The sequence below is a fragment of the Protomyctophum bolini genome (genome assembly GCF_963924005.1).
Source record: "Protomyctophum bolini genome assembly, chromosome: 7".
In the NCBI taxonomy this organism is placed as follows: domain Eukaryota; kingdom Metazoa; phylum Chordata; class Actinopteri; order Myctophiformes; family Myctophidae; genus Protomyctophum; species Protomyctophum bolini.
In genome coordinates, this window is record NC_137868.1 from 17,163,546 (window position 1) to 17,186,526 (window position 22,981).

The 22,981-nt window shown below is 41.7% G+C and overlaps 1 protein-coding gene across 6 annotated transcripts in view; it reads right to left on the reverse strand.

Moving 5' to 3' along the window:
- arhgef1 (Rho guanine nucleotide exchange factor (GEF) 1) overlaps positions 1-22,981 on the reverse strand; it is a 56,845-nt gene that overhangs the window by 7,163 nt on the left and 26,701 nt on the right. For 2 of the 6 annotated variants that reach the window (XM_080767705.1, XM_080767702.1), the window contains 20 exons: positions 21,996-22,136; positions 19,547-19,576; positions 17,604-17,712; positions 16,983-17,046; positions 15,287-15,316; positions 13,781-13,978; positions 13,305-13,410; positions 12,153-12,164; positions 10,964-11,122; positions 9,451-9,641; positions 8,346-8,492; positions 7,636-7,718; positions 7,204-7,329; positions 6,570-6,684; positions 5,951-6,051; positions 4,146-4,220; positions 3,630-3,705; positions 2,827-2,997; positions 2,246-2,333; positions 1,001-1,102 (listed from right to left, as the gene is read on the reverse strand). In XM_080767705.1, the coding sequence (XP_080623831.1) occupies positions 1,001-1,102; positions 2,246-2,333; positions 2,827-2,997; positions 3,630-3,705; positions 4,146-4,220; positions 5,951-6,051; positions 6,570-6,684; positions 7,204-7,329; positions 7,636-7,718; positions 8,346-8,492; positions 9,451-9,641; positions 10,964-11,122; positions 12,153-12,164; positions 13,305-13,410; positions 13,781-13,978; positions 15,287-15,316; positions 16,983-17,046; positions 17,604-17,712; positions 19,547-19,576; positions 21,996-22,136 (2,124 nt within the window). Of the gene's footprint in view, positions 1-1,000; positions 1,103-2,245; positions 2,334-2,826; positions 2,998-3,629; positions 3,706-4,145; positions 4,221-5,950; positions 6,052-6,569; positions 6,685-7,203; positions 7,330-7,635; positions 7,719-8,345; positions 8,493-9,450; positions 9,642-10,963; positions 11,123-12,152; positions 12,165-13,304; positions 13,411-13,780; positions 13,979-15,286; positions 15,317-16,982; positions 17,047-17,603; positions 17,713-19,546; positions 19,577-19,671; positions 19,919-21,995; positions 22,137-22,981 lie in introns of those variants that run through there. The other 4 variants (XM_080767707.1, XM_080767704.1, XM_080767703.1 and 1 more) reach the window with 4 other exon arrangements.

Below are 22,981 nucleotides of genomic sequence, written 5' to 3' on the forward strand. Positions count from 1 at the left end.
CGTGTGTGTGCGTGCGTGCATGTGTGTGTGTGTGTGTGTGTGTGTGAATGAATAAGGCGCTTATATCGCTTTTGCTCAGTGGATGGGACATTTACATTAAAAGCTATCGGATGGACGCGTGGATAACGGCATGGTTGTGTGCACTCGGACGGAAAGGTTCCATATAGCTTCCATGCTAGCTGCTTCAGACACAGGGGAGGGGAGGGAGATTGCCCGCCTCACGGGACTCCTGTGCGAAATAGCGCTTATGCAACAATTACCCAAAAAACAACACCTCAACTCAATGTCATTGTGAATAAGAATTTCGAGCGAAAATATAATTTTTGGAAGGACACTTTCACCCAGTATGAAGCGAAATGTGGAAGCCGTGTGTGTCACGTGACCTATATAATCCTGTAACGCCGTGCATTATGTGCTTGCGTGCGCATTTCCCAAATCTCAGTCATTTATCCACACATCGCTCTGTGTGTGTGTGTGTATCACTACATTAGTTGCCTGTTCAAAACTAAACTACACTTTATGAAATCATTGTTGCAGCCTACACACATATATTCTGGCCCATTCAGAACACATTTCCCAAATCTCTGATTTATCCACACATCGCTCTCTGTGTGTGTGTGTGTGTGTGTGTGTGTGTGTGTGTGTCGCGTCGCCCTCCAGCTGCAATTGCGAGTGTGCGCTGTGTGCAGGGCACACTACTGAGTTTAAAAACACAGCTGAAACATGAAGTGGACTCTGTCAACTCCTGAAAATTCCTTCTTCCCATATTGCGCTGCAACGACACTGGGATGAGCCCGGCGAAGCCGGGCGAAATTCTAGTTTTCACATCAAGATAAATTAAAGACCACTGCTGCTGGTATGGAATGTCACTTTTAAGATATGACTTGATGATAACAGACTGGTCACTGGAGATGTTTGAGATGTGGGGAATTTGGCAAGTGATGAATGAGACCTTCCTCTCACCATAACGCACCACATTATTACACCACAACAGACTTACACTGAGGGACTTAATGGGGGTCCTCCAGGAGGCAGCGGCAACTTCTGGTGAAGTCCACTCTTCTTTAGTTCGTCCACCGCTTTCTTTATACAATCTGTCCAGCTACACGGACACACACGCATACACAGGAATACACGAAAAGTTGAGTACAATTCATCCTGAAGTTTTTATTTAATAACTTGCTAAAATGTATTGTTAAAATGTATTGCTTATTTTTTATGATCAATACCGGTATTACAAATCAGTAATTAATCAAAATAAAAAGTATACAGACTAGACAACATCCTCTGTCCTTGGTTTATAAATGGTAAATGTTGCATTTAATATATAGCGCTTTTATCCAAAGCAATAGTTTATTTACTATACTATTTAACAGACTTTAGCATACTTCCATTATAGATTAATTCAAGTTAGTATTTCTAAAAATAGAAAACATGTGAAAGAGAACATGGTCTACTGACATTGGGCACACAACATTTGGCCCGAGTTGTGCAGCCGTTTACAAGATCATCTCTGGACAATCACAATATGCACTGCCCCTCTTACAGTATAGACGGCTAGTCTCCTACAGTTCCAATAAAACAAGAAATGATCACATAGTGATATTTGTCAGGTGGTTCAATGATGGTTTTGTTGTGGCTTTCCTGCTGTCCAGCTCATAACATTAGCAGCTGTTTTCGTTTCGAGGCTGCGGTTGTAAAGCTTGCTCGCTGCGGTGCGGAAATCAGTGTGGCATAGCTTAGGAGGCAGGCAATACACTCCCATTGGCTTAGGCAGCGTGTGGCATCCAATCAGGACTAGGCATTCAGTATGACTAGGTGGTGACTATGACTAGGTCGTCTACATTTCATGAGCTTTCATTAGTCAGGTTTCACCTAGCCTCGGAAACACAGATGTATTCATTTCCAGGGAGAAAATTAAAAAAAGTTAATACGGCATACAGTAGCTCAAAGGTCGGTCTCTCTCTGCTGATTTCTGATCGTCTGCACCTTTGTTAAATTGACGCAGATATGCACACACGTACACACACACACACACACACACTCCTCTCTCTCTGTCGCTCTAATTAATTAGTCTCTGTCTCATGTCCTGCAGCTGTGTCTAGTGTCTCCCGGCGGATCCTGCCTATGCCATAGAAAGCATAGGTGAGTTCCAGTCTAGGTTTGACCTGACAAAAAGGCTATATACCATTTTGAACATGAAGTGGAGCATCAGACCCTAATGCTACTCCTCTTTCACACTCACCCCTTCATCTCCTGTATAGACTGGGCCACCAGCTCGTAGATCTGAGCACCGCTCTCCCAGGTGAAGATCACGTAGAAGGCCTTACGATCTGACAGATACACAGAGGACAAATTGGTCTAGTATATATAGTGTGTGTGTGTGTGTGTGTGTGTGTGTGTGTGTGTGTGTGAGGAAGACAGAGTATTGCATTCTATAGTGGTAAAACCATTAATCAAACAATCGGTAAATCAATATAATATGAAAAATGTTATACAGTATTGTGTATGTCTTATCACATAACTTTGCGTTGTTTTACTGTTATTTTGTGGTCTAATTGAAACTGACCTGCAGACTAACTGCAGATTAATCCATTGTGAAAATTGTTAGTTGCACCCTACTGTGTGTCAGTGTTGTCTATATGTGCGTGTTGTGGGTCTGTGCTGCGTGTGTCTACATGCAGGTCCGTGCTATGTACAGTATGTGTCTATAGATGTGGGTGTGTGCGATTATGTGTGGGTTTGTGCTCTGTACGAGTGTGCAGAGCATGTGTCTGGATATATGGCATCCTACTCGGCGTTTGTGTCTATGTGTGCGTGTCCCACCTGTGGCTACTTCTCTCAGAAAGACAGAGTCCAGCTTGATGATGGGGCTGAGCATCTGTCTGCCACCCTCCTGCACTGCAATGTTACTTTTACTCTGACACTTCAGCACCATCTTGTCATCCTGCCTCTGCAGTAGCACCAGGAGGTCTCCTAACAAGACACACTCCACCTCTGGGGTGGGGAGGCAGGTGGGCGGAGAGATTGAGAGAGAGAGAGTGAGAAGGGGAGGAGAGAAGAGGATGAAAACCATTGTATTATTAATTTTTTCCTTCTGTTTTTCTCTTTTCTTTTTTCTAATGCCATCATTAATAAATGTCTCCTGGCATGCTCACTGAAGCCATTTCCAAATGATCCAGAATTCTGCAGTATGCCTGGCCTTCAACCTCCCAAAATGTTTATGTCTTGTTATGTTTATGCTTTCCCCTTCCTTTGGCTTCTGGTTGCTGCCCGTACCCAGTACAGTGAAGCAATTGATTAACACTTATCCAGCAGTGCCACTCTGAAACGACAGGGGTTATAGCTGATCGTGTTAATCATAACACCCAAAAAGAAAAGTTATAAACTGGTTTCTGGCTCATTCATATATCGTTGCTGTCGGGTGTAAACCATGTACCATACATAAAACCATGTACCATACATAAAACCATGTCCAAAACAGCTCCTTTTATATTATCATTACCTAATCTTGGATCAGATCTAAGGTCTAGGAAGGAACAATACTGTATATGAATGGATGCTGTGTGGATAATAAAATAATACTTACATTATAATTATAATATAGTATTATAATACGGCAAGATTACCTATAGCCTTCTCCTTGGTGACTCTCCACGTAAGCGGACCTTCATAGATCATCTTCTTTTGGGTCAGGTCAATGTTCTGACAACACAGAGTTAAATTGATTTCTAAAACGAGCAGAATGGGGATGAATGACAGGAGCACACACACAATGAGAACGTCACAACTGAAAATGAGCCTCTGATAGGAAGAGATAATGCTGTAAGGAAACAAAAAGGGTTGTGGATTTGATTCACTGACTAACACAAATGTGTTAGATTGACTGTTCTTATATCGTATCATTGTTTTTAATCATTTATGGTTTTGCTCTCTTGCACATTGTCCTCTGCACCCATTGTGCGTGCATTTTGTGCAAGACTTTTGTGATCCTTCGATGTTTTCTGTCTTTCCTGACAAAATCTTTGTCTAAAGTCAGGGAGTGTCCTTAAAGTTGACTTAAAACATAACATATGGAAATAAAAACATGCATGCCACAACTGAAAAGCCAGTGCTTGATCAAGCGACACTGTCCAGAATCTTACCCTGTATTCTGTATATAGTTCATTACTGGGTCTGAGACCTGATGTGTCCAATCTACGTTGGTAATCCTTGAGAGTCTGAGGAGAGGAAAGAGGAAAGTTATAAACTGTTACATAATACAACAAGGATAACTTAAGAAGCCACAATATCAATGCACTGGACTCCATTCTGCATCCTAAAAATACTACATTTTCATCCCAAGAGTGGACAGTAATGTGACTAATGTCTTAAGTTATAAACAATAGAAACTGAATATATCCAGAGATGAGAAGCTTGAAAAGAGAGAGCAGTTTCCTGACTATTCTTAGATAATCAGGAGCCATTTTATTATCAACGATACAGCCGGTATGGGTGGTAACCAGAGGTGATAAAAAGTGGTAAAAATGTGTGTAATATTTAATAAGTTAAAATGAGAATCTTGAAGTCAGATCAAGCATGTATTTAAATGAACAAGTGTAATAAGTTTACATTTTCTAGTCCTGCTCAACATCCTAGCAGCAGGATTTTGTAGAAGTTGTAATTTACTAATGGTTGATTTAGATAAGGCAGAGAAAAGGGTTTTACAATAATTGTCAAGCCTAGATGAGACAACAAGTAAGACACGTGAACGCGGGAAGCGAACGCAGCTGTTGTGGCAGTCTGACACACACACACACACACACACACACACACACACACACACACACACACACACACACACACACACACACACATTTTTCTTTTTTTACGTTTTTTTTACGTTCTATTCTATATATATCGAATCTATTGATGAGATCCAATATTTGATCTTCTAACTTTATCAGCTGATGACAGACAGGCTAAATAGATATGTATCCTAAATTAGTTAGTAAAACAAAGTTACATCTGTCAGATGATCTAAACGAGGAGACGGCAGTGCCAGAGAAACCAATATAACTTTCTAGGTGATCTAAGAGAATGTTGTGATAAATTGTATTGAAAGTTGCACTGAGGTCTAAAGAGCGCCGGTATTGAAACTGAGCCAGAGTCCGAGGCAAGTAGTAATTATTTTACCCCTTGTAGCAGAGCCGTTTCTGTGATGTGGAATTTTCTGAACCCGGATTGATGAGGTGCATACAGATTATTGAATTTAAGGTGATCTATGAGTTGCTGAGTCGCTGCTTTTTCGGGGAGTTTTGAAAAGAATGGCACATTTGTGATTGATCTGTAGTTGCTGATGAAATTGTGTTCCAGGGTATGCTTCTTTGGTGCTGAATCACTGTGCGGTCGTTCTGTCGAGTCATCTGCTGCACGTCAGTGTTAATGTTGACAGCACATATTGATTTAGTTTAGTCAGTCTTTTGAATAAAATTCCATTTAGTTTTAGTCATATTTTAGTCATCTGAAAAGTTTTAGGCCAAGTTTTAGTCTACTAAATGTACACTTGATTTCGTCCACAAAAAAGGGTGGCAGGCCTTGGTTGCGACGTATGGCTGATTTTACTCTTGGTTGCATTCTGGAAATAGCCGATCTACAAGCACTCAACGCGAGATCTGTTCGATCTGATCGTTTATTTTATTTTGACTGTGTTATGGATTTTTTTGTAGTTTTTTACCTATGATATTGAATCTTGCAACACCCGAGTGCAACCAAACACAGAAGTTCTACTGGATCTCTTCTCCACTAGTCCCTCCCTAACATTTTAGTCAAATGTTTTATTTGTTGACAAAATTGTCAACACATTCAATGTTAGTTATTTAGTTTTCGTCAGTGAAAAAAAGGTAGTTTAACATTTTTGGTCATAGTTTTAGTCGGCGAAATGAACAGTGCTGTTCTCATGGTGTCTCACCAGCAGGTTCTCCATGACCTTGACCTCCTCATTGACGTGGTTGAGGATCTTCCTGCAGAACTCTGCACTCTGCTGAACACTCTCCTTCTCACCCTGGTCCTCTGTGTGGGAGACGCAACAAACAGACACAAGTTGAAGCTGCGTTAACCACAGGAGGCATGGCATCCCTGTAGAGTAGCTCTTTTTTTGATTATTCCACTTGAAAAGTATCAGCATGCACAGTACCGCCACTAGGGCATACGCACAAGACGTGTGTTGCTTAGGGCAACGCGCCGAAGGGGGCAACAAAATGTGCCAAAAAGTGCCAAGCCAATCCTCATAATCGATTGAGGAATGAGGATCGTTATTAATCGAATTTAAGCGAGTTCCCGTGTGTGCGTCCTTGAGTTGCACGCGTGCTGCTCAGGGCTGAAGCAGCCCCTCTTCCCCGCCTGGTCTAGAAGTGAGTTTAAGTGTTAATTAGCACCAACATTAGGACACATCAAAGTTATCAAACGGTGAAAGTAGCCGATCTGCATGAGGAAAAGGCAGCGCTCTCGTTTCCTTGTGCAGAAACATAGTAGTAGGACAACCAAATGGTCAGCGAAGTCCCTGAGCATGCAGACACACATGGTCTCACCTGTGCTCTTGGCGATGTTCTCAAGCAGCAGGGGGTACTTGGTCAGTCTCTGCATCTCTATGGGAATGATGTCCTTTAGCTGCAACCTGCGGCACTGGGGTTTGCTCTCTGCCTCCTAGCGCACGCGCACACACACACACACACACACACACACACACACACACACACACACACACACACACACACACACACACACACACACACACACACACACACACACACACACACACACACACACACACACACACACACACACACACACACACACACACACACACAATCAGAATGAATGCATGTGAGACATAGATATAACTAATCTACTCTATGTTAACTTATTTCTATAATTACTTCATGGTCTAAGGGGTTTATTGTCACAGTTTGTAGATGCAGTATAGGCGTTGAAATTCTTGTACTTCCCAAAAGAGTCAATTAAATATAAAGGCCTGTAAAATAGTTCTGCATGTCTTTTGAGTTTAGTGTGTGTTTAGCTTGCATGCATCTCTTGTTGCGTTTTCACTTCCCTGTGTGTGTGTGTGTGTGTGTGTGTGTGTGTGTCTATGAGAGACTTTGATGAAGGTATTTTGGAAAACAACTGGGTGTGTTTGTATATGTAATGTACATTATGTCTGCTAACCAGTATGAAAGAGTTGCAGCGTGCATCTTTCTTCCGATTGCTCTTGATCTGGTCCAGCGCCCAAGACTGGTGGCTGCAAAACCGAGCAGTCAGTTTCTGGAACCACTCCCCCTCTGTACCGCCAAACTGAGAACAGAACAGAACACACAGGAATACTCATTAGGTTTGGAACAACATGACAGTATTATAGTTGGGATTATAATGGCTACTGCCATGCAGCCTGGGCTGCTTTATCATATGCTACTGCTGCAGATATGGAAATATTATGATACATTCAGACCGGTATACAATTACCTTACCAAACAACTCACTTTACAATAGACTAGATGGAGCTAATACAACTGGGATTGGGATCTGTATTACCATGTGAAATTGCTTTCAGTAATTACTTCATTCCACACACACACACACACACAATAGAGAGGGACTCACTCTATTGAGCAGGGTGGTGCCAATGGATTTGACGATGAAATTGTCCTCCACGCGCAGTTTCTTCAGATTCTCATAGAAGGCATCTGGATTCACAATTGATTGAATACTTTATTAGTCAGAAATGTAAATGGCACATGGTACAGTCAGACATTAATGCTAAAGGGATAACACAAAAAAAGACCTGGGTCCATTGTGGCCCTATGTATTCAATTCATTGTAGTATAGAAAACGAACACAATACATATTTGTCATCAACAAATACAAAACACTATCTATACAAAGGAGAAACCGGCAGCATTGAATGACACCTCCTTTCGATGGAAATGTACATTTACCTCCCGTTGTGGTCTCCTTTTTCAGGCCAATTTTGGTGGCATTGTAGCAGAAATCATGTATCATGTATGTTCTAAATTTGGTTAGAACCAACTCATGGACTGTTGTGGCTGTGGGACGTGGGTGTCACTCATTGAGGGTACTGTCCCTTAAATAATCTTGAATACCATTTTTATTTGCTTAACTTATCTTGTGTTGATTTTATTTCTATGAAAGGCAGACAACATTAGTTATAAAATCCATCTATTATGTCACCCATTTTATTTCCTCTTGCCATTTTAACAGATGCATAATAGAGACAATGAATGTAACAATATAATACAAACAACAGACATAGAAGTAGTGCATGTAGGGATAGAGGTACAGTATGTACTCACAGTGCATGTCTATAATCTCGTCCAGGTTGGGGAAGATGGTGGCCAGTTCGGTGACCGTGAAGATTTCCTCCCTCTCCATGGGCTTGGAAAACACCGTCTGCATGACAGTCAGCATGCGCACGTGGGCGTGCTCTGTTGCAAACAACTCTGAAAGAGCATCAGGAGGCAAGAGGAGAGTCATTGGCCTTGTGTTTCAGTTCATCTGAGGTGATGTTTGCATCAGGGAGGCTCTTTGGGTCTCTTATCACACCTGCATAGATTCAATTACTTTTTTTATCATTTCACAGCAGTTTTTTCCCCTTTCTTTCATTTTGGTTATTTCATTCAAAAAAATAAAGTGGCAAAGTGAAAGACCTTATAAAAACATAATAAATCTTCTGTTTTCGGACGTGTCACATTCTGCCCTAATCCTATGTGTAACATTGGAACAAAATGAAATTGTCAGATAATGAGGACAAGAATTAACATAATTATCATTGCTATGGATACAGGATGCCATGCAGAATTGATTCAGCATCAAATCAACGTGTTACAGTCTGGAGAATTGATCACTTCCTCTTCCGTATTTGACACGAAAGCATAGCGTTGCTAGGGAGTTCAGATCGCATATTCGCAGCTAGATGAAACAATTTGAAGTCCTTGGATGACGTGTCGCTTGCCCAAAATAACCACATGCTACAACTTACAAGTTCACAATTAAGTCTGGCCCCTCTCAATTGTGGGAGGACTTCACAATATTAGTATTGCTACGCAAGGCTAGCGTGGATGCAATGCATTTAAGCTCATTGTAGAGAAGCAATTTACAGCACACGGCATAGCACTGAGCATTAAGCATTACAATGTTGCAGAGAACATTTGCAGCTGTCTGAATTCATTAGATCTGTGACCTGAATCTTTTTTTTTTTTCAGTATTCATAGCATTATGCGTTATGTATTGTGCTACCATTGTCATCGTTTACTTGGTGGTCTAGTAACTACCTGCTATCCTGCCACTGGCTGATGTAAACTACACAATTTCTCCTACAAGTTTATCACGTTATCCCAATTTTGTCATTATAGGCAGGGTGGGGGTTTTACTCGTTTAGATTCATGTCCACCTCCTTACCGTTGATGACCTCCTGTCTCTTGGTCTCCTTCTTGCCCAGGCTGCCCAGCGTGTCGGGGGAGGCCGACTCCCTCCAGTTGGGTGGGTCCCGTTCCAGCTCCAGGAGCCGGGGGTCCATCTCCTCCAGCTGGGGTGGGGGACTGGTGGGGGAGGCTCCAGCAACCTCCGTAACAAAGAGCGGCCCGTCCATGCTGAGGACAGAGGAGGGAAGAGGGGCAGGGTGGACAAGTTAGGAATAACATAAGGGCTGTGAAAGTGATCTTGGCATGATGTACAAGTTCAAATATTGTTGATCATCCTTATCTGTTGCTTGGGGGGGGGGGGGGGGGGGGGGGGACAAGCAACCAGAAACAACAGATAACACATGGGCGACAATATCTGGACAATCATGACCCGGCAGCTATACAACTCAAGGATGCTAGCAAATTTCAACATCACTAGTCTAAGACATTGCGTGAGATAATGAGTTAATTGAACAGTTGTTTCAACGGTTGTGTTCCAAAATGCCCTAGCCCAGCTGATAAAAGAGACACTGATGTGACAAAATTTGCATTAAATATTATGAAGTTATTAGGCATCATGTGACTTTGACATAAGAACAATAACATTTTAGTGTCTGTAATGATTCTTTACTTTTCAGAAAATGAATAATGACCATCAACTCTCACTTCTTGTCAGAATGATGTAGTACTTAGATAGATAGAAATAAGAAACTGCATTCCTCAGTGCTTGAGTTCAAGAAAAAAAGACCAAAACCAAAATCCAATGAAAGCTATAAATTAACCTTCTCCTTACCCAGGATCCTTTACCATTTTACAAGCCAAGATTCCCTTCAGCCTTGAAATCGTATTATCGAACGTTAACATCGACAGTAGCAAGTGAGGTAGCTTGGAATGATTGACTTGTTTGAGACTAAAGCTTATCCAATAAATCGTTACTGAATAACCTTAATGATCACTCTTCTAAAGAGCTTAAGTGTCAATGCAGTCAGTGGTGACAGTAGACTGTTATTCACTGCTTACCCGTCACCATTAAGGTCAATAGTTAGCGACAGAGCCATCTCACAGCCGATAGGAAGCCAGTGAAACAGTGGTACTGTTGAATTGACAACCTGTCTGTCTGTTGGTTGATATGTGTGGATTTGAACCCACAATCTTCTGAATACAGTCCATCATTAATAACTGTATATCTTTCATTTCATGATTTTAGTCCATGTTTTAGTATTTACGGCATTTACTTTTCAACTTCTGAGATATATGGATTTCAAATCTAATTGATCCAGGTGAATTTTAACCCACAATCTCATCATTATCATTATACTGTAAGTTATCTCATATGCACAATTATACCCAACTTCTGTAGAATATTTAGCAAAAGCTCCCACTATGACTATTCCAATTGGTCTCCTAGTTTACAATGAGACCTTCTGGCCTTGCTGTGCGCTTCTCTGACCAGGGAGAGGTGGAGGCGGGTGGTGGTGGAATAAGGGGGTGGAGGGGTCTGTCTGCCTTACAAGTGATGGGGGGTGAGCGAGGTGGGTGTGGATGGTGCGGCGGAAGGCGGCTGGAGGTCGACGTCACTACGGGAGCGGGACTGCTTTGCCCGTGAAGAGCCGCGGCGCCGTGAAGAGTGCCGGTCCACACGTGCACTCTCACTGCGCCCCACCTTCCTACTGTAGGGGAGGGAGGGAGGGAGGGAGGGAGGGAGGGAAGGAGAGGATGCATGGGAGGAGTAAGGCAGGTATTGGAGGATGTTGGTGTGAGGAATGAACAGGGATGGAACGGAAGGAGTGAGGGAAGAGGAAAGACAGAAACGGAGGAAATAGGGAGGATAGGTGGGTAATACGTGTAAGGATGGTAGGAGGAATTGGAAAGAAAAGCCAAATAGGCACGACACAAGGGTATGAGGGAAGTTATGGAGGTTAAAATATGGAGGGTGAGGTCATGACAGGTTTCAGGAGAAAAAGAGAGCAGCAGATCCATCCATGTGAGGGGCAAGGAGGACGAGGATCAGTGAGGAGGGTCCAAATAACGAAACAATAAGTACAGATCAAATAGGGAAGACATTCCACAGGACAAAAAATAAACAAATATAGGAGAAGGAGATGGAGAAAATGAAAAGATACGTAAATATGCATGACTTATGAAATGCATATTGTTAAGACATGGACAAATGTTCCATATAAGAATGGGTTGCAATGGTTGAGAGCCTACACCTGAACATTTCCCCAAGAAATATTATGAAAATACATCTACCACAGCATGGTATTAACATAGTAGTCATTACTCAGTAACATCTACCAGCAATTTTAAGTGTCAACCTTAATGAAAATCAAGCTCATCAAGTTGCCAATTTCTTCCCACACGGTACATGCCGTGCATATACACACTATGACAAAAAAATAAAAAAATGAAAGATCTACCGTTTACGGTGGCATCAAGCTCATTATTATATATCCTTACAAGCAAGTTAAGAATACTTAGCCATGCAGCATGTGTATAAGAGTGTGATTGTGAATGTCTGTATATATTTTAGTTAAAGAGTCAATGCGTATTGTGTAGGGTAGGGTGACATACAGTATGCCGTTGTGTTTGTCTTTTAGCTTATGTGAATGAATAATACTGTGTGTGTGTGTGTGTGTGTGTGTGTGTGTGGTAAGGCCCGAAGCATGTCCGTGCCTCTCAATGCGTGGAGAGACCCACCTTGTCTTCCGTCTGTAAAAACACGGGACATGACATGGTTACACCACCGAGCACGCTAACAGCATGCAAGATATCCAGTTATTGTAGGCTATCAAAGTACTGTACCACAAGAGAGTATCTCTGTGTAAACCACTGCCCAGTGCAATGACAAAGCCCCTGCCACAACATGGAGCCACAAACACTGTGGAGCGAAGCGGGACAGAAGACTATAGACCTGACTGTGATGGACAAAAACATCTGGCGAGGACACACAAAAGCACAGAGGACAGGTAACAAAAACACGGACCTATACTTATTTCTGTTAGACGTTTGCCTCAACAAAATTGCAGGCGAAAATTAGGGCAAAAACAAGCTTGGTCTTCAATAACAAACAAGAAAGCAATGTAAATCTATACACTTAACAAATCAATGTAGCAATCAATGCCATAACAGAACAAAATTCACATGAAGAACCTATCGCTGAGTACTATCGCCAATGTGTGATCAATATTTATCCATATCATATGTCCAGTATCTACGTGTATATATCCCATTATGTCCATTATCAAAGTAGATAAAACATTGCACGAAATATACCAGCTGCAACAAAGACAACGCAATGAAGCTCCAACATCAGGATGCACACAACGGTACACACACATAAAAGTATGCAAATGTACGGACGGTTAAGTAAAGAGTTAGACAGAATAGATTAGATAAGCGAGTTTTAAGAAAAAGCAAAGGAAATGTAAAGTGTGAGGGATTATGACGGGATGGGGTAAGAGGGCAGGGGGCGCTGGAAGGGAGGACTGGGTCACAGTTCACCGAGTGAGGCTCCGTCTCCAAACTCCAGGCCGTCAGTGGTGTTAGCTTGCTAGCTAGCTAGCAGGCAGCAGGACAACAGCTAGCACACAGCGGGGACAGACTGCCATGGGAGTTTTACCACGCTCCCTCAGCCTTAGCACCAAAACACTGAATGACTCTGCCTCTGCACTGAGGTTGGACTTATAAACTTGGATAATAAACATAATTTTATTTTAACCTAATCTAAGTGTAAGCAAATTAATTACCGGTAACTCTATATACATGATTGACTATGTATTTAATTGAATCAGGCTGAATGACTCATAATTCTTTCCTGTCACATGACTGGATGTGACTACTTTTCCTCACCTCTCTTTCTCTAGGTTCTCCTCTGTTGGTGATTCAGGGGAAAGGGGCTCCCCAATGGTTGGGACTATCGGGAAGACCTCACCCCCCTCTGTTAGAGGCAGGGGGTCTGAGCGAATGCATGGGAGAGAGGAGAAAGAAGATGAGGGGAAAATGCAATGAGGTTATTTCCCCGATATACAGTATATCTCACACACACACACACACACACACACACACACAACGTGATGACATTTAGAGTAGATGCACCCAAAGGTTATTAATAACCCTTGTTATTCTACATCTAATATTTTCCCCTATTTTATGCAATCTGAATACTGGTCAAGTACCGTGTATGACATGATGGTGAAAGACCTGGAGGACATATAGTAGGATGCTGAATATGACATGGTTGTGAAAGACCTACATGACCTCTGGAAAATCCCTCAAACCAATCTGTACATCGTCTCTCTACCCAACCAAACGACCTCCAGCCTCACCATCACTGGTGATGGAATCTGGGCTGTTGGCTGCGACCATGGTGACACCTGACCCGTCGCTGAGCTCAGACCCCACCAGCGAAGTCGAGCCGCCACTAGTGCCAGGCTTCCTGAAGGAGGAGGGCATGGCGGGGTCGATTAGAGAACCTTTGGAAGACACCGTCCCTTTGCGCTCCTGGGTGACTTTCTCCTTTTCCGCTAGAGGGAAATGAGCATGAGCAGAAGAGAAACAGGAAGAGTAACATATTGAGCAGATAGTAGCGACCCGTACCCAAATAGACCCGTAGGAAATGTACCCAGAACCGAATGGACCCGACTGTAGAATAGAGTTATGAACCCGAAAAGTACTGCAGGCAGCTCGCCTTCCACTGGCCAGAGGAGGGAAAAAAAGGGGGGAGCAGGGGTGATTGACAGCTGTGACAGCCAATCACCGGGTCCACTCGAGTATTAGTGGAACCGTCATTTCACAGTCGGAGCCCGAGACCCAAGACATGCGGTAGTGGTTCCGACCTGGCTCCGAAGACACTTCTTGTGGATGGAACCGTGACCAAGCCGGCTGTGGGCAGTTCAGAAACCCATCTTCCAGTGACATCATAGTTAGGCAGATTATTATTATTTTTTATAAACGAGATTCTTTTTTTAGACATTTAGATTTTTATTATCGTGAGAACGATGGCTTCCATTATCGCATTGTAACTTTTCAGGAATAGAAAGCATTCAGGTTCTATTAGCTTGGATTCCCCATTGATGAAGTCACTGGAAGACCGTTTTTTGAACTGCCCACAGCTCTCCTATGAGACACAGACCCATTGGTCACTCCCATGAAAAAGTGTGAATTTATCATGAACATTAGTGAGGATCAATTATATGAAGATAGGTTGAAAAAGTGGTGAAGTCGTCCTTTAAAAACTATGCAAAGTGAGGGTTAGTTTTAGGTGCAAAAGGAACCTCTGTACTGTAATTAAGTAAGTGTATAATTGTCCGTTTATTCCAACAGACAATATAGTGCATCTAAATCTAGAGACGAAAACAAAAAGAAAATCAGACCTGTCTGAACTGAACAGTGGAACTATACTTTTGTTGTTATAGTTACTGTGTGTGTATGTATATTGTATGTGTGTGTGTGTGTGTGTGTGTGTGTGCTGTGTGTGTATGTATGTGTGTGTGTGTGTGTATGTGTGTGTATGTATGTATGTATGTGTAATCAAAAAAAGATTACAAGCTAAGAACTCAGCTTCCCATCATGCACCTGTGCACATTGTGAAGCTCAACAGCGTCACTTTGTCACCTGTTGGTACCACAAACAGACAGACAGACATACATACATGAGGACACACAAAGTTACATGTTGGAGACGGTGTGCCACCGCTCAAAAAAACTCTAGATTTAACCCACACAGGTCCCCCCTCCCAACATGATTTGGTACATGCAGACATGCATATGGGTGGATTAGTACAGATGGGACCAGTCTACAGATTGGGGGGTGGGGGGATGGACGGCTGGTACCTTCAGTTTCTGTTTTAGGTTTGACCTCAGCTGAAAGAGGAGAGGAGAGGGCAGGACAGAACAGATTCTTTGTCATACTGTATTTGTATACACACGTTCAATTTAAGGTCATCATATTAATTCTAATAATGCCTAAGTATATTACCCTTTTCAGTATATAAATTGTAGTTGTAAGGAAAAAACTGACAGTTCAAATGAGCATAATGGAAAATAATAAAGAGCTTTTTAGTCTGCAGTAAAATTACTTTGTATCTTAGCAAGTCATCTTCATTATTACTTGCGCAAGCAGAGCGCGCAAGTAATATTTTCGCCCGGTCCGTATGCACCGTCCCAGCCAACCCGCCACTTTTGATGCGTATGCAAATAAAACATCAAATTGTGCCTGATTTGCTGGGACCAGATTACATTCATGACCAAATGTCTTACGTCATCATTGAGAGCTAGTCATACATATACATATATATGTAATTTGTAAAATAAAATAGCAAATTGTGCCTGATTTGCTGGGACCAGAGTACATGGTGTGTATATGTATAACTAGCTCTCAATGATGACGTAAGAAATATGTGGATTAAAAGACCCAATGCCAGAGTGTAATTGGTCTTCGATTGTGACGTAATGACGATATGTTTTAGTGTTGTGGGTTGGCTGGGACGGTTTTTGGCGCAAAGTAACCACAGTATACCGCTAATCAACTTACAAATTACATATACATATGTATGACTAGCTCTCAATGATGACGTAAGAAATATGGTCATGTATGTAATCTGGTCCCAGCAAATCAGGCACAATTTGCTGTTTTATTTGCATACGCATCAAAAGTGGCGGGTTGGCTGGGACGGTTTTTGGCGCAAAGTAACCACAGTATACCGCTAATCAACTTACAAATTACATATATATAGTATCTGCATGACTAGCTCTCAATGATGACGTAAGAAATATGGTCATGTATGTAATCTGGTGCCAGCAAATCAGGCACAATTTGCTGTTTTATTTGCATATACGTATCAAAAGTGGCGGGTTGGCTGGGGCGGTTTTTGGCGCAAAGTAACCACAGTATACCGCTAATCAACTTACAAATTACATATATAATATAGTATATGTATAACTAGCTCTCAATGATGACGTAAGAAATATGTGGATTAAAGGACCCAATGCCAGAGTGTAATTGGTTTTCGATGGTGACGTAATGACGATATGCTTTAGTGTTGGGAGGTTTAAAGGTAATGCTCCTGTGTATACATGTATGTAATCTGGCAACACTGCCGTATCAGGCACAATTTGCTGGGACGGTGCATAAGCATAAAAAGTGGCGGGTTGGCTGGGACAGACAAATTACATATACATATACATAGTATATGTACATATATGTGATTGGTTGACAGTTTGTAGCGGTCGAAAGTACTTGCGCGCTCTGCTTGCACACTAGTTGGCCATTTATGGCCTACTAGTGTGCAACAAGCAAGTATGCACTCGACAGAGTGCAGTTCTAGTTGTTGATTTGTGGTTGGTTGGTTGGTTGGTTGTTTATTTAATTCATTTCATTTGTGCTTTAAAGTTAAAATCGTTTTATATTTTTTTATGCACAAAAAGCAATAACTTAATATTGTGTATTTATTTCCCTACTGTGTATCATGCTATAAACTAAAGGGACGAGGTCCAACACAGCAGCAGATATACATACATATATACATACCATTCCGTTCCAGAATCCTGCTGAATGGAGATCTGATCTTCCCCTTCGGCTCTTCCTTCTTAGACTGATAACAGGAAGTAGGAGAGGAAGAGGAAGTTGAAAGAGAAGAGCAGGAGACAAGAAGATGAGAGGCCTTTATTTGGATAGTATAGTGGAGTCAAGTGTGGAGTGACAGGAAACAGGGGGAGAGACGGTGAGTGAAACGCAACAAAGGTTGTCGGGCTCGGGAATCAAACCCACAACTCGCTTATATGGTATGCACTAGCCTAGGCCATCGGCCCCCCCATGGTGAAATGTACTTTACGTGGGTGGTTTTAGAACTGATCAACTCCACCACACAGGATTGGGTTTGACATGAAGACCATCTAGAATTCATCAGGCGCTTTGACAACATTTGTATTTGATAGCTCTATAATTTGTGAAGTTGTCAGAAAGAGGGAAAAGGGACAGTACCATCGTCTCCTTAGCGGTGTCTTAAATACTGTACATAATTTATAAACACAAAACTAAATCTAAATGTCTATATCTAAGACTAATTGTAAATTTGCATTCATGATTACTGTAATTCCTATCTTGCTTGTGTAGACATGAACCTCTGGGTTTTGCAACTGCGGTCTTTACCTTGTCCTTCTGCGGTCTCCTGAAAAAGCCCCTGGACTTCTTGTCCACCGGCCTGGTCTTCACTCCCAGTGACTTCATGTAGAAGGCCACTGCCTGAAAGATGTGTTGACTACAGGACGGGGATCGAGAAAGAGAGAGGTTACAAGGAGATGAGGTTACAAACCAGTGTTGATTTTGACAGCAAATTGTTATTTAGTTTTAGACAGTCTTTTGAATAAAATTCCATTTAGTTTTAGTCATAGACTAAATCTACAGTTGAATTTGTGGACAAAGTTGTATTTTGGCGGGCATTGATGGCTTCATAAAAGGCAGATTTTGCACTTTGTTGCATGCTGAAAATAATCTATCTACAAGCTCACAACGTGATCTTAATATTGTGATATGGATCTAATCACTTAAGCCCAATGTTATGCTTTTGAAGATTATTGAAAATAGAAAACCTACAAGCTTCACACCACAGTGTGTTGTAAGCTTCACAATTTCTGAACAGTTTCCCCCAAAAAATTGTATTAAATAAATGATATCATAAAATCAATATGTCAATATCGCCCAGCACTAGTTCAAGGCCTCACATGTGTAAATCTGCCTTAGTGTGTGTGTGTGTGTGTGTGTGTGTGTGTGTGTGTGTGTGAGAGAGAGAGACAGAGAGAGAGAGAGAGAGAGAGAGAGAGAAGAATGTGATAGCTTTAAGATTTTTCACAATGTTTGAGGAAGGAAACTACAAAACACATGAACAATGTTTATTTGTGACATTGCATTTTATTAAAATGTCTATGTTCTCTACTATATTACTTTGGAATGTTTCTTTTTGTTTGTGTATTATTCTATGTGGACCCCAGGGAGAGTAGCTGTTGTCATTTGTAGTGAACGGGTATCCTAAGTAAACAAAACAGTACCCTCATGGGTCTATTTTGTATACTTAAAGAGTTGAATTCCCTTTGGCAATCCATGTTTACAGCCATTGTTTGTGTACTAGAGCAGCCCAACAACTTGAGAATCACCGTTTGAATCTACTACATGATGCACATCCCCTGTGCACAGCTGACAGCGAGAGATAAAGGGGAGAGAGACATGTGAGGATGGATAGAGGAGGGAAGGGGAGAAAGCCAGAATGGGCACTGGGCAGGTGGAAAGTTGACCACGGACAAAGGAAAATGAAGTGTGGGATGATGAAGAGGAGAAAGAGGAGTTGCTCAAGAGAAACGATGGGTAAGGGCAGGGGAAGGGAGGGGACAGAGCGGAGTAGACTACCACCAATCACATGTGTCTCCAAGATACCAAGTGGAGATTTGCAGCCAGTGCCATGCAACTACATGAACTGTATTTCTGCAAATTTACCACGTGATGCAAGATCAAAAGCCATGCGAGTCAAACAGGATTTCATGTTTACTGTATAACAGATCATTGTTCAAAGGCCAAAGTGTATTTTTGCACTACATACACAAGTTTGTATATACCGTAGGAGTACCCCAAGAAAAAATATCAGATGTACAAGCTCACAACTAGATTGTAGATATGCCATTATTCCTTCTGGGTGGATGTGCCTATTTCTTTAATCAAATTTCTAAACAAAATGTAAAACATTTTGAAAAATACTAATGATCGTAAGTTCGTAACATTAAAAAACACATCAAGGCTTTATGACTAAAGAGCATCTTCTTTATGGGGATATGTACATTGTACAGTAGTTTAGTTCAGCATATTCAACACAAATTGAGATGCAACATGTACTTGAACTCAAGCTACTCTGCGTGCCATCCAACCCATACCGGTATGCAAATTTGTTCAACAAACCTATGCACACTTTTTCTAAAAGACTGACATTAAGAGGTTTTAATTGTAATACATTTTCTTAGGTGGAAATAAACATGACATTTCTACGGCTTCATATGGACTACTGAAATATATAAATATTATTAATTTCATTTTTAAACGTAACTCACCATTTGTCCTCGTCTGAGACGATGTTGGATCTAAAATAAAAAAAGACATGTGCGTGCATTAGAGAAAGGTGTGAGTAAGAGTCAGACAGTGCATACTGCCTCATCTTGCATCATCCAGCACTCACCTTTTCCATTCAAGTAGCATTTTTCTTTTCTCGACTGATTCCTAACTGTGTTTTGGGTCTGTGGAACCTGAAGTGACTAAGCTTTTCCTGATCAAACTCAAATTTGATTACAATGTTGTTGTGTTCAGAGCAGAGGCTTTTGAACATATTCTGAAATTAAAAAAAAAGAAAAAAGAAAAAGAAAACAATGCAAAAAAACAAACAAGAGATGCATAAAAGCATGCACCCCTAACTGCACTGAGAAATGTAAAAACAACCTCAAATGGGTTATCTAATCTTTCTGTTAAAAACTTTTGTATCTTTAAGTTTTCTGCAAACAGGAGCTCTCAGTCTTGCTGGTAGTGTCTGCGGGATGCATGGAACCAAAGTCAAACAAGGTTCCAGCGTGGCGGAAATTAGTATTTAACTATGTTTTTGTCTGATGCAATGGTCAGGCAAGACTGTGGAAATAAGATACTTGTGTTTTGCTATGAAGACAAAAAGGGTGGGAGGGGTTTCCCCGGGATTTCCCTGGAATATCCAATCAGGAAGTCAGAGGGGACGACAGGGGCCAATGAGGAACAGAAAGGGTGAGGTCACTTTGTTGTGGCTGAGGCAGTGCAAAGGGGGCAGGCTGATGGGGTGCATGATAGGGTGTGGGAGAGAGACGAGTGAGGGAGTCCAGGGAATAGAGGGACGATTGTGTGCATGCGTGAATGGAGTGAAACTGAATACGTCTTTTGTGAGTGGGAGATATAGTGAGGCAGATCATGCAATAGTGTCTGATTGAGTCTAAAACTAGTGTCTGACAGAGTCTGCTTTGCGGGCATTTGAAGTCTCCTCAAGTGGTTGCATCTATGCATAGACTCGGCGTCATGCACAGGTTTTTATTTCCTTGCCTTCCTCTCCCCGGACGGGATGGAAGTTGGAGGGCCGTGTCTCCTCTCTCAGTCTGGCGTCATCTCCTACTCTGTCGGAATCACTTGTTGCAAAGGATAACACATTACAGTATATCTGAACAATGGGTCAACGATAGATGCCATATCACTCTTTTGCACACTTTTTCGGCCGGTTGCTGTGCTGCAACCTTCCAGTTGGCATGCTGCCATAGGAGAGCCTTCCTGCCAGCGTGGCAATGCTGACCCCATCTTCTTTCTCCCCCTCCCATCTCTTTCCTCACTCCCTATTCTTCCAATCACTAAAGCCCATTTCCCTTCCCCGTCTTCATTAAACTCTGGTCCCCATGATTGTCTACACTTGCTCCTCTGTGTGAGGTTAAAGGAATGCAGGATGCGTGCAGGGCTGCACTCAACTGTATCGTCCATGGGGGTTTATTTAACCATAGTGCGGCGTGCCTCTTACTTCATGGGTCGTTTTGTATTTTTTATGCCGACTTTAGAGCGACCCGAAAACATGAAATATTCTTTGTCAGATAGAAAGGTCATTCAATGCACATCCACTCCCTTTCCCTCCCCAATCAATGTTTCATGAAATTGCTCGGCCGGGATTGCAAGCAATTGCTCCGTAAAACTTTTCTAATAGAAGTATCTCTCATGGTTTTTTACAGCTCAGTGTGTGGAACGTGACAGTAATATTGCCAGGGGTTTGGGCTTGACGCCCACTGTGAACACCCATGCATAACGAGCCAGTGCTCGTGGTTCACTGCAAAACAACGGGATTGCACTCAATACCGAGGATATTTCACAAATGTCTAAGACAATTTAATTACGGAAAAAGTGCTCATGGCCCTCCAGCCTTCATCTGCCTTTATGGGAAGACAATGAAGAATTGAATTATACGTAAAATATCTTCACTGTACATCGTCCTTCCTTTGATTATTCTGTACTGTGCACGTTATATCCAAATTAAATGATGCACTACTGGCGCTTTTGGATAACACCTTCCAACAAATGGTGTTGGTCGGATGTTTTGGAGTTTTGGTTAGAGCTTAATAAATAAAGCTTATTACTATATTATAAGTAGCATGTTGTCACCACAGACATGTGGATGTTATCGTTCTAATAAAACACTGTAAAAACTATGGCTGGCAGAGTGGCCTAGCCCTAGACCAAGTTCACACGTTCAATCCCCAACTCTGCTTAAGCTGTGTGTTAAGAGTGCATAAGAGTGTCTTCTAATGTCTTGAGTTGTAAATATAGTCCTAAATGTAAATATAGGGTGCATATGGCCTTAGATCAGTTCCCATCAAAGTGTCTACCTCGGTCTCAGCTTTCCCACTGTATGTCTCAATCGAGCTAAAAAGGAGTGTATTTCCTAATTTACATAAAAGAAAAAAAAATAACAATAATAAACAAAAGGGTCAACAAGAGAACTGAGGTGCTCACTGTGTTTCATTCATCTTTTCCAGAAGGTTCTCTGCCACAGATTTCTCCTTCATCTCCATGGGAATGCGGTCCGTGGGGTAGTGGTTCTCCACGTCTACCAGCTCTGCCTCGTTGGGGGTCATTCCCATTTTCCTCTTCTGCCTGCACAGGGCACAGTGAAAGGTCTTTATTGTAAGAACATGGGAAACTTGGTATGTTGCAAGGCATTCAATTCCAAAATCTGTGGTGGAAAAACAAACCACCATGTATTTTCTTATTGTGTATTCGTCACGCCCCCAGTGTGCAAGCCTTCACATGCCTGAATCTTTGACATGACACGAGTGGTTTAAATGCATACCCAATAGGGCTTGGCTAGCTTGATAATGATTTCAAAGCGATTGAGACCATAATATGTATAAACTTTGTGTTTTTTGATCATTAAGAGTAAGCCGATGCATAGCATAGAGTAGACCATAGAGAATAGTTAGAAAGCACTCTACTATGTTGGTGTATTGGTTCCGTTATGTACATAGATCTAAGAGGCTGAGTATTGATTCTCATCAGAGCCTTTCAGAAGTAGCGCCCCTACACGCCTCCCTCCCAGCCTTACAACAGTGTCAATAAAGCAAAATGTTGCTTGGATTAACCACAAGGGTTGTAACAATAAATCAAATTATTGATTACAGTTGATCAAAAGAAAATCATTCAAATAAGTGGTAATAGTAATTGATTGAATAATCGGTTTAGTGATGTTCCTGGTGATACAGCACCAGTGCATGGCAAGGTCATTTTATTTATTTATAAAGCACCTTAACAAAATGTTTGCAGTACAAATGAGTTTTTAGCAGCTTCTTAAAGTTCTCAACAGGCATGGACCATACGTTTCCTGCCTCTAAAACCTATGTATGTATCTTTGCCATTTACTATTATCCCAATATAATAAGAATATTATGCAATTTCAAAATGTTTGGGTTCAGGTACAGTAGGCCTACAGTATGTGAGTTTAA